The 16,450-nt window shown below is 37.2% G+C and overlaps 1 protein-coding gene across 1 annotated transcript in view; it reads left to right on the top strand.

Moving 5' to 3' along the window:
- Positions 1–15,017, top strand: part of TMEM245 (transmembrane protein 245) — a 69,518-nt gene extending 54,501 nt beyond the window's left edge. Inside the window, exons 15-18 of the mRNA XM_062500098.1 lie at positions 10,042–10,142; positions 11,473–11,647; positions 13,761–13,955; positions 14,972–15,017. Coding sequence (XP_062356082.1) covers positions 10,042–10,142; positions 11,473–11,647; positions 13,761–13,955; positions 14,972–15,017 — 517 coding nt within the window. The remainder of the gene's footprint in view (positions 1–10,041; positions 10,143–11,472; positions 11,648–13,760; positions 13,956–14,971) is intronic.
- The last annotated feature ends 1,433 nt before the right edge of the window (positions 15,018–16,450 follow it).

Genomic DNA, 16,450 nt, shown 5'->3' with positions numbered 1-16,450 from the left:
AATAACTACTTCCAGATTAATTTTTTGAAGATAACTGTTAACTGATCATGTTTTGACAGAATTTTTGCATGCAGTGAATGTTCTTTAGTAGCAGGAGTTAATTATTACTGAAATCTTTTGTCACAGGAATGCATTTAATAGAACCTTACTGAAATTTTTGAAGCTTTACTTAAGTTGTACTTTATGAGATGGAAATAGAATTGAATAATTGTCGTAATGATCCTGTCTTAATCATGAAGCCAGTGGCATCCTGGCTTACATCAGCAATGGTCTGGCCAGTGGGACCAGGGCAATGATTGTCCCCTGTACTCAGCACTGCTGAAGGCACACCTTGAGTGCAGTGTCCAGTTCTGGGCCCCTCAGTTTAGGAAGGATGTTAAGGTGCTGGAGCTGGTCCAGAGAAGGGCAGTGAAGCTGGTGAAGGACGAGGAGTGCAAGTCCCATGTGGAGCAGCTGAGGGAGCTGAGGGTGTTTAGCCTTGAGACAGGGAGGCTCAGGGGGACCTTATCACTCTCTACAACTCCTGAAAGGAGGGTGTAGCCACATGGGGGTCAGCCCACTGTTCTCCAAGGCATGAGAGGAAATGGCCTCAGCCAGCACCAGGGAAGATTCAGGCTGGACATTGGGAAGAATTTCTCCCAAAAAAGGCTTGTCAAGCATTGGAGTGGGCAGTACAGGGAGATGATAAAGTCACCATTCCTAGAAGTATTTAAGAAACAACCAGACAGGCTAGTTAGTGCTGTGGTTTAGTTTACAAGGTGGTGATGGGTCAAGGGTTGGACTTGATGATCTTGGGGGTCTTTTCCAACCTAAATGGTTGTATGATTCTCTTATGAAATAATTGTCTAGTCTAAAACTGGGAGTAGTAAATACTTATATTTTGTTTTTAATTACATTGAAGAAAGGAAAGCTTCAGGTGAGTTACTGGAAGAAGAGTAGAATGTGGTCTGTAAATCTATTAAGAGATGCCACATTGTTTCAGTACATGTGCTGAATCAAACTGATAGTAACCATGACCTGATTGTTAGTGGGAGAGATAGTAGTATTTTTAAACTGCCTATTTTAGTAGCAATAAACAGATTACTTGCTCACACCACTTTTTTAGTCTTAAATATTCTCATATTTGCAAAAAGAACAACCCTAGGATTTGTCTTTACCTGTACTTCCTTTTACATAGAAAATACTTGTCCTTAACACAAAAGCTGGCTGTGTATTGCTTTATGTACATGTTATTTCAATCAGTTATTCGAAGAATGCTTCAAAGAAAAACAGATCTTCAAGGAAAATTTCTGAAAATAATTTATTTCTGAAAATAATTTATTTGCTCATACTTAATCTTTACTCCAAAATTTACCTGAAACTGAAAAAATGTTATTATTATACACATAATTTTGATGAAGCATGTTCACAGTCTGTAAATTTAATCTGAATTCTACAGATTACTACTCCTAATTCACAAGGTTATCTAAGTACATAACCTGATGCTGAAACAGATAGTTCTGTTATCTCTGCCCTGCAGGCTGGTATCAAACACATTGAGACGCTACTGAGGACTCCTTGCTTTATGAGACACAATGCTGATATTTTGCCATTGACTTCTTTCACATTCCAGATGGCATGTTCTGTATGTTCTAACAGCAGTTCATCTTGGTGTGTTTTTCTAGTGTGTAATTCTCTGGCTGTCCAGAGTTTTTTAAGACTGAAAATAACTGTGAACATGCGGCTGATGTGTGTTAGTGCATGTGTGAGTGGGAGCACATTTAAACACATAAGCAGATTTCCCTGCAATCTTTGAAAATAATGTAACTACACTGCATCTTAGATACTAGTCTCTTAATTATGTGTTGCATTTAGGCTTTTATATATGTACACTTTTTTTCTTTACTACAGCACCAACGTTTTACAAGTTATTTATGTGTCAAAACCTATTTGAATGAAAGGTTAATTGGTAATGACATAAACTGTACCAGTAAAGAGAGTGATGCTTAAGTTACATCTGGAATTTAGATCAGGCATTTAGTTTTTCTCTTTGCTTCTAAAGCAGGCTAATTGGAAAGGATAGAAAGAAAAAGGTTGCTGAAAGACTTAATTAAATATATAGGGAAAAGATACTCCATCAGGTATTTCTGAGAATAGAAGTATAGTATTAGAATTACTTTTAGTATAATGTTGCAGAGTTCTATGTTTACTTTTCTGGTAATTCTTTATGTGTGATTTAATGTTCTGGTATATGTTATTACAACCTTGATTAGATTTCTGCTATCTAAAATACAGATCTATTCGTGAAGTCTTATATAAAACTTCAGGATTTCCTGATGTTTTGAAGATTTAACATCATGACTTTAGCTTTTCACTCTTTCAAGTTACAAGGTGAATCCGTTGTTTATTTTCTCCACCAACATAAGCAATGAAAATACTCCATTCTTTGTGCTTGTGTTTCGTAGTTTTATAATAGGAGTAATCTGAACTGTTTAAGAGTTTCTTATTATAGGACTGCAATGCATCTCAAGCAGTATTGACTCAAGCCAGCTGTTGCTCTCATTCATGAACTTCTCAAGCTAAAATGGGAATCTTAAAGAATTTACATCCTTACAAGTGGTGTAGAGAACAATGAATATTGATGCCAGTGCATGCTAACAACTGAGCAAGGCTGAAGGGAAGAGAGTGCACATCTGAACAGCAAAATATTAAAGGCCACGGAAATGAGAAACTGTCCCCTTGAAAGCTGAAATTTTTGCTAAACAAATGAAAGGATCATAAACTTCAGCAGGCAGAAAGAGCCTAAAGCATGAGGGTGGTGCTGGGTTGGATTCATGTACTCAAAGCTCCACAATATGCTATTAAACCAAAGTATAATTTTTCACATGTGGCAGGAGCAACAAGCAGTCAGAGGGCTGAGGGATGTCAAGGGGTACTAAGCAACCACAAGGCTGCTGCAGGTTGTTGCAGAGGGGAGGTAAATTGATGCTTTTTTGCTTGTTGCTGTGAAGGTAAATGGAGGGAGTCACATTGCAGAACCCTTCTTATGGATGAGCTGAAGCAGAATCTCTCAGAAATTGCAGTGTACAAACTTGTAAGCTGGATGGGTATTGGTGCTGTAAGGCTTAGGAGGAACTTAAGGTCATACAGACATACCAGCACATTGTGAATATGATTTAGTTGCAAAGAATCAATGGAGTTTTCACTGAAGGAAGTTCTGCCTCATTTTTCATGTTTTTTGAAATGTAGGCAAGCAAGACCCTTAATAAGTTAATCTGTCTGCTGTGTTCTACCAAAATTTAATAAAGGCTTTTTATAGTATCACTTTCCTGAGACTTTCAAGGATAAGGGGTACTGTCTTTTTACAGGAAGAGGGTAGGTTTAAATTAGATATAAGGAAGAAATTATTTACTGTGAGAGTGGTGAGACACTGGAATGGGTTTCCCAGAGAAGTCATGGATGCAGCAGGATTGTAGACAAACTTGATTAGAAGACAGCAGTGTCTGGGAAATAAAATGGCTGATGAAATGGAGTGTAGATGAAAGTGATGCATGTGGGGGAGAGCCAGTCCTAGCTTCACACATAAACTGATTAATGCTGTGCTGACTTATCACTTGGGAGCTATATTTTCTGGTACACAGGCTAACTCAGTGCTTAAAAAACATCTGCCAGGCATAGCAAACCTGTTTTTTGTTACCACAGACCTAGACAACAGAAACACAGAATAGTACCCCAGTTGTATGAAACTGTGATTTTCCTAGACCCTGAATCACTGTGTGTGTTCTGGTTCCTGCATCTCAAAATCCAGGGGTGCAACAAGACTGGTTAGAGAAATGAAGGCATGCATCAGTTTCTCTGTGAGGAATGACTGAGCTTGTTAGGACTCTTCAGCCTGGAAAGAAGGATGTTACACAATTGAAGTTTGTAAAATCAGTACCAGTGTAAAAAGGATGACTGGGCTGGACTGCCTACGGTCTCTTCTAGGATAAAATTTTAGCAGCACCAAAAAGCGACCAGGCATTTCCAAAAAACGTGTTGGTTCATGCAGCAGGCACTAGGGAGTGGATAAAATCCTGCAAAAGAACGCTCGAGTTGCACCAGCTTGCAGGACTGAACAGGAGGACTAAGACGAGATATTAATTGAAGATTAATTAACAGCCTGGATGAGGTCCATAATATCCCCTGAGGTGGAAGTAGAGCTTGGAAGAATGCTCAGTGGAAATTGTTGAGGAGGTTTGTCTATGTCTTTTGGTCCCTTAGCATCTGCTTCTGGATTCTTCTGGAGATGGGATCCTGGCTAGACAGATCTTTGGTCTGAACAAGTTTGACTTTTTATATGGTATGTTCCAAGATCAATTTTAAGACCAGTGTGGTGTGGTATGTTCCAAGATCAATTTTAAGACCAGTGTGGTGTTGCACTTAGTAAACATCATCTAGTCATGATGAAAATCTGGAAATGTTAGAAATAGATGATTCAGAAATAACTGGTCCTTTCAAATGTGCTTCTCAGAAGAACAGTAAGCTTACAATTACAGCCAAAGTACTAATTTAAAAATCGTTGCAAATACAAAGGCATTTTAAAGATGAGATGTAGAATATCTTACAGGTTAACTGCTATTTTTCACAGAATGTAGCCATTTCTTTGTTAGTGAAGAAAGTCCATGTGCCACTATGTCCTTCAGACTGGTTGCCATTCTTTAATGATGTTTTGATAAAGTCATTGCAGCCTTGTCCTGCCTTGGGAAGCGTGTGGAATTTTTGCATTAGTTATACCATCTGGAGGAACGATGCTTTGATAGAAGACTGTATCACTTTATCTGATTAGTGTCATTACTAGCTTGCATCTGTTGAAGCTGTTTATGTTCAGTTGTATCATTCATGAGGAGAAATTAATTTCAGCAGCAAAATTGTTGAAATCCTGTCTTGGAGTCATCTCTGAAAGTAATTTGCATATTTATTTTGCTCCTGAGATGATCTGTCAAGAAACACTTCCTGCCACTTCTGCTTTATTCATAGCTGGAATCTGTCTTGGTGCACTTAGCTTACTTTCATGTTATATTTGAAACTAAGATATAAAGAGGGTCATTTTTTTATCCGTAAAAGAACAGAACCCTTAGAGAGAGTCAGCTTAAGATGTTTTTTCAGAAGGACTTCTTTGAGTCATTTCATTCTTCAGTGTTCGCCTGGTGATCACTTGAAATTTGGGGGATCATTGTAGAAGGAGAATACTTTGGTCTTTTTTAAGATAATAGCTGTCACTGGCAACTTGTCTTTTGCAACAGATCTTGGTGGTGTGTGAAGAAAGAAAGTTATTCAAACATCACTAAGAGTTCTTCCTTTGAAGTTATGGTGACAGTGGGTGTTAATTTCAGCTGGGGTAAGATAGCACTGATGTGTTCTTGCTCTCCAGCCATGAGTGTACTGAGTTCTTTCCTGGTGGGAATGCAACTCTTTAGGCTACTGCTTATGAGTTGGCTGGGGAATGGAGACTTGAGCTATTTTGGTAAAACTAACCCATCATGTAGCCATTGTCATGAATCCATTGTAAAAACAAAAAAAAATGAATTCATTGTAGAAAGTGTCATGGTACATAATGAAGACTTGTGCTGGCAGGTAGACAGAGGAGGGGTCATCTGGGACAGAAGTGAATCTTTGGAATGGGAATGGAAGGGCTCCTGTCCTGGGTCACTTCTGAGCTAACCTGATCTCAAGATAAATTGTGAAATCATCCTCTGAAGTTTTGAATGCATTTCAGTTATACTTTGAACTCTCTTTTAAAATGTGATGGTTGTATTCTCAAAAGAAGCTGAACAGCTGAGGTCTCTTAAAGCATGATTTTGAATTGGTCAGTTCTCTGTACAGAAAGGTTTACAACAAACATGTAGTACAATCTTTTTAGTGTCTACTTAAAGAATATGGGGAAATACCAAACATCAGTGATGTGAGGAAGATGACAAAAGAGTGAAATTGTCTTATTCTAACAGTATTTTTGGCTGAGGGTGTTCCCATTGTCAAACTTGCATTTTAACTGGATTGTAAGCTGTTGTATGGATTGTAAAGTGTTTTGTAAGGGATTTAGGGAAATACTATTTCTTACAAACTTTTCCCAAGATGAATGCCACTTTTGTCTAGTTTTTACTCTTACGCCCGTTCTCAAGCCAGGCTTCCTATGCCTGTTCATATAAATTTAGTATAATAACCAGAAAATCCCTCTTCTGAACTTTGATATGCTTACTCTAATCTTTCTGCTAATTCAAATTCTCATTATTTCAGCCCATATGCTCTTCTTTCCTCCAGTGCTCTGGGAACAGAGAGATCTAGAAAATCAAATTAACTCCAAGGTCAAAAAATCCATGATCTGAGCTGAAGGGCTCTTTTCAGCTGGGGTTGCTGCAGCAGTAGGTTAAAATTTTTGAAATCTCATTGTGTTGATAACAGTGAACAGACTTTATCTGTGGGCTCTGTGAAGTGAACCTGAATTCAGGTGGACATATATTTGATATAAACTACAGTAGCAATAAAAGGGAAGTTCTAGAATTTTTATGGCCAGTCAGTAAAAGAGGAAAAAAAATTTGACAAAACCCTGAAAAGGTGAAAAGGTGGCCCTTTCCCTTGTGGAGTCTACAAGCAAATTCCACAGCTTAGGAACAGAACTTAGTAGAAGGAACTTTTAGCCAAAAAAAAAAAGGAGGCCAGCTGTGAAGAAGCATAGAAGCATTTCACAGACATTTCTTCATTTTTAATACGGATAATATGAAGCATGACCCATGTCCTCTGATTTTTTTTTTTTAATTTTACATGCTTTTCAAATCTCAGTAAAATCCAGTATGTATGTCTGAGTATGCCTTACGCCAAATAGGCATGAGGTGCTCATAAATTACACATTTGCAGGTGACAGCTCTTGCAGGTAAAGTGGTTCATCCAGATACAATGCCAAAGTGAGACGTGAGCAGCAACTGGATTTTCTGATTTCTGAATCATACAATTGCTCTTATATATAAAAGGAAGCTGTATGTGTGCCAATAATGTAGTAAGAGCTGAAACTTATTTACTGTCATAATTACACCAGGAAGGTATAAGATATGCATTTTACAGGTGGTAATAAATTTATGCAGCACTGGCACTAGCACACCCACATCATCTTTAAGATCTGGTATCTCAGGGGCAGAATAGCTGAAGTAAACTGCTGATAAAATTCTGGTTAGTGTTTTCAGAATTTTTTTTGTTTTTGTTTGCTGCTTTAACCATGAAGCAAAACAGATACGAATTTCCAGACTTCAAGATACAATTTTTAGTTTTCATGTCAGTTTCCAGAAAGTAACAAATATGAGTTTTCAGAGAGATTAAGGTTCTCCTGGTGCACACCTGCCACAAAGTAGTATCCCCCCGTGCCTTTGTTATGATCTTTATGACTTCAGTTGAGGTAGACATAAACCAAGGGGAAGGAGAGGAGGAGGATGAGGCTAGGTGCAGCCTCTTCTTGCTTCCTGCTTGACCACTGGCACTTCCCAACTTCCCAGCACTGTGTGATGGCTTCTCCTCTCAGACTGTTAGTTGTGAGTGTTGGAAGCACGGAGCCAGAGAGATGCTGTACTGTTCTACAGTCTATCAGAGGTATGCACTGTTTGGCCATTGAAATATATTGTGTGTCAGCATTATTATGGCACCAGACCAGGATTACCTGTTAGTCCTGGACTAGCTTTTTCTGTTGTTCTACCAGTGCATCTGACTGCAAACTCCTTGAGCTGAGACTAAGAAACCAGCTTGTTTTATGGACACCTTCAACAATTTTTTTTCCCTGGGTTGCCATCTCTCTTTTAGTTACCATAATAATGCTGTCTTCCTTCCTTTTGTAGTCTCTCTGGGAAAATCAAAAATGACTGCTCGTAGATGGATATTTTAATTTCAAGTGAAGTTGATACATCAGATACTTTTCTCAAGCTAGGCCTGTCTCACCTCTTGTACACTGAAATGTAATTTTGGTGCGTACATATAGAAATTGTTAAGACCTTGTTAATTTTACTACAGTATAGAAAACCCCATGTTTTTGGAAAAAAATAAGGAGATGCTCAAGGACTGTTATAAAATGTTTTTGGCAACTGTGGTGTATTTGTGCCACAGTTCCTGTTGGATAAGAAAAAGATTTGCTTGTAGATTACTGCACAAATTCTTCTTAGAAAGGTGTTATGCTCATATGATGTCCTCAGAAAGAGTAGACATGAGTTAAATGTCACAAAAATGCAGGAAATTAAGAATTTTGCGTAGCTTAAGTGTAAAAGTATCTTGAATTTTTAATGCAAACTCTTATTTAGCATTGTTACTGAGGCCTTGGTTTTGGGATTTTCTTGCCTCCTTGCCATTTTTTTTTTTTTGTCTGTAACTTATTTTCTTATAACTCAAATGTGACTATGTCACTCTTCAAAATTTGTAGATTTTATATATTTTGGTCTGACTTTCCATTTTAATATAATAAAAGTTCATCTAAACTGAGAGGTATTGAGGCTTCTTTTACTGAGGCCACCACGTATTTGTGAATGTCCCCTGCCTTTCTTTTTGCACCATGTAATTCTTGCCTGTCAAAGATTAGACTTGTTACTTCAGGTCATTCTTTAAAGCTTGCTTTTCTTCCTTTATTTTCCCTTTCCCTCTTTTAGAGGGGAGGATGGCTGACAACAGTTGCTTCTGGTTAGTTTGTTAAGAGAATCTCACATTTTGAGCAGTAGTGTTGATATGTGAGGTTTATTATGTACTCATAGTTTCCAGTGAATGAATTTTAAATAAGACAATTTTGATTCTGAAGTCATGTAAAAATTTAGAAGAGAGTCCTTAGGTAGGAAACATGGGAACAACTTTCATGCTGCCTACAGAAATAATAACACAGATATTGGCCAAGGAAGCAAAAACTGAGAGTCCTGGAATTCTTTTTGGTAACTTAGAAAATATTCTACCTAGTAGTTTAATATCACAGAAGGCTTCTTTGCTACAAGGCTTTATGGACTCAGTGAAGGAAGGAAACTGTGCTGTTACAGACTTCAGGTCTAGAAAGGGCTGTTTTTCTATGCAGGCTGTGTTTCCCTTCAAAGATTCCTGCTGTATGTCTTCCTGTCCTCTTTGCCCTGCTGCCACAGTTCCCAAAACTGCCAAGATGCAATCACCATGAGTTATAAATGGGGACTTGACATCAGGAAGCCTCACGTTTATCTTTGCTAAGAGGGTGTATGTGCAATGATGTAACTGTTCAAACTGTTCTGAGTTGTGGGACTTGGTTACTTGGATTCAGGCTGAAATAGTGGTTTCAGAAAACTTCACTTCTCGAGTATGGGTGAAAAACTGACATAATACAATAATGAGATTTAGCAGTTTGAGATTATGTTTTTTGTGACTGTAGACTTAAGGCATGGGTTATTATGGGTTATCCCCATTTCACTTATGGGATATTCCACATGTGTACCTGTCCTAGTGCTGTAAAAATGTCACAGCACTTAACTGCCTGTTCGCTGTCTCATGAAGCCATGGTCACACTTAGGAGAGGAGAACTTTGGATGTAGATTTAGAAGGATTGAATTAGGTGCATAGATTTATTGTTTGTTTTTTTAGCAATGGCCTAATACAAACTTAATAGTGGCCTAGTAATCAACCTAAAACCTGGGGTATCCAGTGAAAAAGAAGCAGGTGTAGAAATGTAAGCAGATAAAGAAAATGAATGAACACCTAGAAGAGGAAAGAAAAAGTAGTTTGTATGTATAATGGTACTGCTTCTCATAGAAAAAAAGTTACTTTTTCATAAAGAATGTGGTCTGATACTTGAGCAGTTTCTTTCAGAGAATTTATCCCTGGAACCCATTGTTTTTTGTGTCCAAATGCTTGTAATTACCTGTGTGGCAAATATTTATTCTTCTCAGAGGGAACAGATGTAAAAAGGGTTCAGTGTTACATTTTGATACTTGTGTTATTTGTGTCACTGATGACTTTTCAGTCAAAGGAACCTCTGTGTGTAGTTCTTCATAGTTCTTGGAATCCTCTTGCTAATAAAAATTAATAGAGTTTCTTTGATCGTTTTAGAGGTGTGTTTGATGCTTCCCTCAAAATGGCTGGGTTCTATGGACTCTACACTTGGCTGACTCACACTATATTTGGGATTAACATAGTCTTCATACCATCTGGTAAGAATTTAAGCAATTACATTTATAAATAATATTATATAATTATTTATTGTACAAAATCAGAAATATTAAGTGTTGGCTGAAAAGCTTAGGTCTGGTCTTGAAGAATATGGCTGTGGGAAGGATGGAGAGAAGGCCTTGATTGCTTCCCTATGAGCTTTGCCTTTTTCTGTTATCACAACACATTCTCTGCCAGCTATTTGACCTCTTTTGGTTTCGTTTGCTGGATCCAGTTCTTTCTCCCTTGTATTCAGTCCAAGTGTTTTCAGCTTTTACCTTTATTCTACCTGTCTTGGCTTCTGTTTCTTTCACAGTTGACAGGTGCTGGTTTTTCAAGATACCTAAATGCAGGAAGATGTGGTATCATGGAAATGCATGATAGAGGAATGCTTCTTATTCTCAGTATCATCTGACTATATTTCCAGCCTCTGGTTTTCTTTTTTTATTTAATCTTAGTTTTGGTAATGGCTAGACAGCTTCTCAGAGAAAAGCCTTCTCCCCTGTTCGTCTTGGCCCTTCTTTCTCTAAAAAGAATGATAGTAATAGTAATTGCAAAATATTTGTGTACAAGGAAGCATAAGGGGAAGCTATAAAGCAACAAACCCCAATATAATGGGAAATGGCTATATTGTTATGTGCAACTACCTTAAAGGCTTTGATTGTCACTATACCTACTTAGAATGTAATCAGTCTTATTTTTTCAACTGCATGCAAAATCTTAGAAGTTTTTGCTTTCTGGTTAATGAGACAAAAAAAAATAAAGAAAAAAAGAAAAGTGCCCCACTTAATTGTGCTTTTTAAAAAATGTTTATTCCTGGTGCATCAAATTATAGTGGCAGCAGAATTTTGTTGCTTTAAATTATATCAGGTCTTTGTTATAAGCATAAGGGTGTGCACCTGTGTGCATGCATCTGCATACAGAAACACGTAAGTCATAAATCTCATGTTTACCTGCTTTCTCACTATAATGGATGACTGCAGGAGATCAGTAAGTTAGAGTGAGACTTGGGTTTGTTTGCTTTATTACACAGTAAGAAATGTACAGGATTGGTATAACTTCAGGTTTTTCTAAACTGATGCCTCTTAACTCCTTATGACTGTCAGTTGCTGAAGCTCCTTCAGTATGGAGAATGGTGTCATTTTTTTTTTCCCTAAACCACAGCTATAAAACACCAAGAACCTCACTGGGCAGTTCTTCAATGCTTTATTTATAACAGCTGATGGAAGTGGGACTTACTGGTGTGGCAAAAGTGTCAGAATGTAACTGTAAATAAATTTGTGAAATATGTTTCTGTGATCCTTTTTTCTCTTCTGCTTCTGTGTGCTCTAGCATTAGCAGCAATCCTTGGAGCAGTGCCATTTCTGGGGACGTACTGGGCAGCAATCCCTGCAGTCCTAGATTTGTGGCTTGTGCAAGGACAGGGATGCAAAGCCCTTTTGCTCCTGGTTTTTCACCTCTTGCCAACCTATTTTGTAGATACAGCAATTTATTCAGATATATCAGGGTAAGTACATTGAACACTTTATAAAATTGGCATTGTAAAAATGATTGACAGTCACTGATGCCTTTAATTGAACTCATTTTTCTGAAGCATACAAAACAGTATCTTCAAGCACAGGAATAACCTCATAGTAAAGCAGTTTTACTGGCCTAACTGTCTTCATTTCCCCAGCCTCTTTTCTGTGAACTTTGACACTTCATAGTTCTTGAACTCAACATCAGCAAAATTAACTGTTTCAGTTGAGATTGTTAGAATTAGTTCACGTTTTCTATTTATCTAATTACTGAGTAAAGGTGTGTAGCATTTCTGTTTTATTTCCTAATGCCAGATGATGCTGCAGAGCAAATAAAACCATGAGCTATTTAGCGACCAGAAAAAAAAGTTAATGTAGAATAAAGACATGAAGTGGTTCAGTTCTGTATTGTTAGAAATTAGTGTTTTTGTTTAGTAAATATAATTACATTGAACAGAGAGTACCTAATGCTAATATGCCCAATATTAATACTAATTTTCATAGACTGTGGCTCTAGTTATTTTGAATTAATTAAAGCTAACAAGTAAAGCATAATCAAGTTACTTTTTTTCCCAACAATAAATCATGGATAAATTTAAGGCTAGTAGCTATTTAAATAGCCAATAATTCTTCTGCTTCCTAGAATACATTTTTTTTGGACTGTAGAGGATGCAAACTCAGTTTACTGTCCAGAAAATATATGAGAGAGGAATAGATTTTCTGACAGTGGAGGAAAATTGTATTCTTCCCAATAAATTGGACAGTAACCATCATGATGTCTTGTGGATTAGATTAAACCTATTTGAAATAGCTATAATTAGGTTATGCATGGGGTTCTAAATGGATTACATTTGTACTGTAGTCCTATTTCATTGGGTGATCTGTTGTTTAATTTAGAAAACTAGGCAAAAGAATGTTTAAACTGATGCAAATTCTGGGGAAAGAATGAAGTTTTTAAAGGCTTAGAAATCAATAATGTCTATTGTTGGAGAAACATAAAACTTCAGGCCACATTTATCCCATCAGGAAAGCAGTCCTGCCAGTAGGTTAAGTTTGTTTTGGGTGAGTCATGATTGAGGTGTGTTTGATTTAATAGGCCATGTTTCATGGCCTTGTTTTGCACACAGTTGTGTTGAAGGCAAAGATTTAAAATTTGGGAATTGAGTAGAAATCAGGACCATGGTAGAAACCTCAGGAACTGCTGGAGCTCTGAACTGACTACCTGGTATTTTCTATGTATTACACATGGAATTTGGAGGAACTTACTGAGAATTGCATGCCAAGTTTCAACTGTAGTTTTCTTCCACAATTCCATATTGCTGTCATTATTTTAGGTATAAAGAATGAAGAATGATGAGCAGGTTTTGTGTAAATGCTGTTGGTAGCAGCTGAACACAGGTGCAAAATGTGAATCTGAGACACGAAATAAAAATGGTGTGGTTTACTTGCTGCCATAAGAGCTTTCATCAAAAAGCTCTTCTGGCTCCAACTTTCCAGTGAATATTAATATGTCCATTAAAATCTGGCTTTGTTTTTCATCTGAATGTTTTAAAAGCTAATGATAACAGTCAGGGAGGTTTTTATAACAAAATGAGAAGACGTTGCTATTTCTTTAAAGACTGTATGTTAATTGTTCTTGGAAAGATGCACTGCAAGTTGCTATCTTCATGTGACTGAATGGCTTTACTCAGGGGTCCTCATAGTACATGTGCATAGTACATAATTAAATTTCAACAGTCCTTGAACATAAAGCATGAACAGTTACACAGAAGTCTTTGTAACCAACTATCTTTCCATTCTCAGAATGGAAGCGTGTTTGCCATTAAGTCCTTCAGACATGCTTCAGCAGATGTCTATAAAGTAACCACTCACTCCACTGTGGATCTTACCAGCGTTCCATGTTACCATAGTGTTTGATCTGTTGTGTGAATACAGCACAGAATACAGCTTGGAACCTTTGTGCAGCAGTTTATAGTGTAAATATGGGTAGCTATAGCTAGCTGGGTCATTTCCTAAGCTCAATAAAACTTTGGTATTAATTCACATTTCATAATTGATTATGCTGTGTTTGTTGTTAATTTGATTTTATTGTTCTTGTGGCAGAGGTGGTCACCCTTACCTGACAGGCCTTGCAGTAGCTGGTGGAGCATATTACCTGGGACTGGAAGGGGCCATCATAGGACCAATTCTACTTTGTATACTTGTGGTTGCTTCCAATATATATAGTGCCATGTTGGTGAGTCCAACAAATTCTGTGCCCACTCCATCACAAGCAACGTGGCCATTACAGATTTACCGGTGAGCTGTAAATGTCTTACTTGTATGAATTATGTTTTCACACACATCCGTGTACATTTGCACAGGTATAGGGAATGTGTGCCTGGATTTTATATCAGAGCGTGCACTCACATCTGCATGAGTAATGTAGTATTTGAAGACGATTCAGCTGTCCCATATTCTAGAAATAAAAAGTATGGCTAAATAAAACACTCACTGGAACATATATACTGGAAGTGTTTGTTTAATGTCTCTCAGCCATTTACAGGAGACTCGTTTACAAAATTCACTGATAGTATCTTTGTGTCCTATAATTTGTTGTTGTTGTGCTGTGCTAAGAGATGATTGCACATGATTTTTAAACACTTACTCATGGATATCTAAGAGTTCATTGCCCTTAAAAAGGGGCCTGCCCCAAAATACTTCATTTTTATGTCCTAATGTACAATACTGCAAAATATAAACATAAACAATATAAACTTTGAAAAATGTGATATCATTATATTCTTCCATTAATTTATGGTCCTTAGTAATGTCATTATTGAAGTTACAAAATTATGGAATACAGGAATGTATCTTTAAACTCTGCAGTTAGGAATGGGATAATAATAATACAGTTAAGAGTAAACTCGTAATTTAATAACTACTTAGAATTGTAAATCCCATTGTGGCAATATTAACAATAGTAGCTATTCTAATATTTCTACTGTCTTGTTAAACTATATAGGTTAGCTCATTATACATATATCTTGAAGAGGATTCTCTGCTTGTCAAAAATAATTCTTTGCCTTGTTCACATGAATAGTGCTGTCTTCTTTCATCTGGGTAATTTAGGAGAAATAAACGCTAATTGGACCTGTCTGTAGTCCCTGGCTTGTAAAAGTTACATTCCAGTTGCCCTGTATGACACAGACAGAGCTTCCGAGTACACAAGAAATATTGATGTGCATTTCATTCTCCTTTATTTTATAGGAAACAATTGTTTGGAATCACTGCGCAGATTTGTGTCTTACTTCTCACTTTTCTTTTCCTCCCAGGTCACCTAGAGAGAGTCCCGAGGAGGTGAAAATGTCTGCAGAGTGATGGAGGTGCTGCACTGCACCTCTACAACTTGAGGGAATCTCTGTCTTCTGTCTTGGCTTCACAACAGCCATGGCCTTCTGTCCGTTCCCAGCTGTGCCTGGGGCAGCTCACAGGGGAGCATAAGATTGGGTTTTAGGAGAAAGCACTAGAACATCTGCTGGCCTTACATTATTTTGTATGCAACATGCACTTTGCCTCTTCAAGAGAGAATGTCTACTTCACATGGCTTTGCATACCATCACACAGTCAGCTGCCTTGTTGAAGACTTTGAAGACCTGTCTTATCAAAATAATAGTTAAGAGGACAGGTACATCCACTGGAGTCATTATCTTATCTGCTGAAATTACTAACTTGGCTTTTATTTATTGGGCTGTTTGTCTTATTAAACTGTAGAGCTTTGAAGAGAACTGTAATTCCAAAATACTTATTTTTAGGCAATTTGATAGCAAAAGAAGGGCAAACCACTCATTGTGAAATGAAAGTATAATATAATAGTTTGTTTCTCCTCAAGGTGTTTCTTTATAAGCTTCAACCATCATCTGTAACTCATAACACTTAAATATTATTCTCTTACACGCTCTGAAATTTAATGTTGTTGGAGACTGGTATTTTTAATACCTTCCTGATATTAATAGAAATGCAAACTCTTAAATGTGGGTTTTCCTCTTACTGACATAGGAGGACTTGTTTAAGTAGTTTAAATCTTGCCCCCATTTGCAGCAAAACCTGATGGTATTTTGCTGTTTATCCACCCTCCCAGTGGAGTCATCTTGTCAACTAAATTTAATCAAAGGCCTTAAGTGTTTTCAGACAGTAGTAATGTAGGATGAGTGCATCTCCTTCCAGTAATTGGAAGAAGTTTAATGGGGATAGTTTAGTGTTGGTTTCCAGATGTTGTGGCTGAGTTCAATTCACTTTTTAAACAAATTTGACTACCAGAAAGAAAGGGGAGAGAGCATGGATTTTGGTTTAGTTTAGTTGGGGTTTTTTAACCTTGTAAGCATGTGGCCAAATGTCTTACTGAGATATAGGATATATCTTAATATATTAAAGTATGTCTTATTGATAAACAAAGATCCTAAATTTCTGAAATTATGTATATTGCCTAGGTCACAGCATCAGATCCTCTAGTGTTTTTCTTCCATATGTAATTTTGCTTAAAATGCAGCTTTGGTGACATTTAAGGCCTTTTGTATTGATTGTCAAAACATTTTGACACAATGGATCTTTCTAAATGGATCCTTTTTGTAAATGGGAAGTGGGGTTTTTTGGTAAATATTTCATACTTGCACAGCTTTTCACAAATCCAGCGAGGCCCTAGGTACAAAGTAGCAGATGCACTTGCTTAACCAAAGAACCACCATTCAGTTTCCAGTAACTTGAATTGATTTCAGAGTTTGATTGATAATGAGTTGTACAAAATACAGGCATGC

This window comes from Cinclus cinclus, chromosome 1 (genome assembly GCF_963662255.1).
Source record: "Cinclus cinclus chromosome 1, bCinCin1.1, whole genome shotgun sequence".
Taxonomy (NCBI): domain Eukaryota; kingdom Metazoa; phylum Chordata; class Aves; order Passeriformes; family Cinclidae; genus Cinclus; species Cinclus cinclus.
This window is presented reverse-complemented; position numbering and strand designations above follow the sequence as displayed.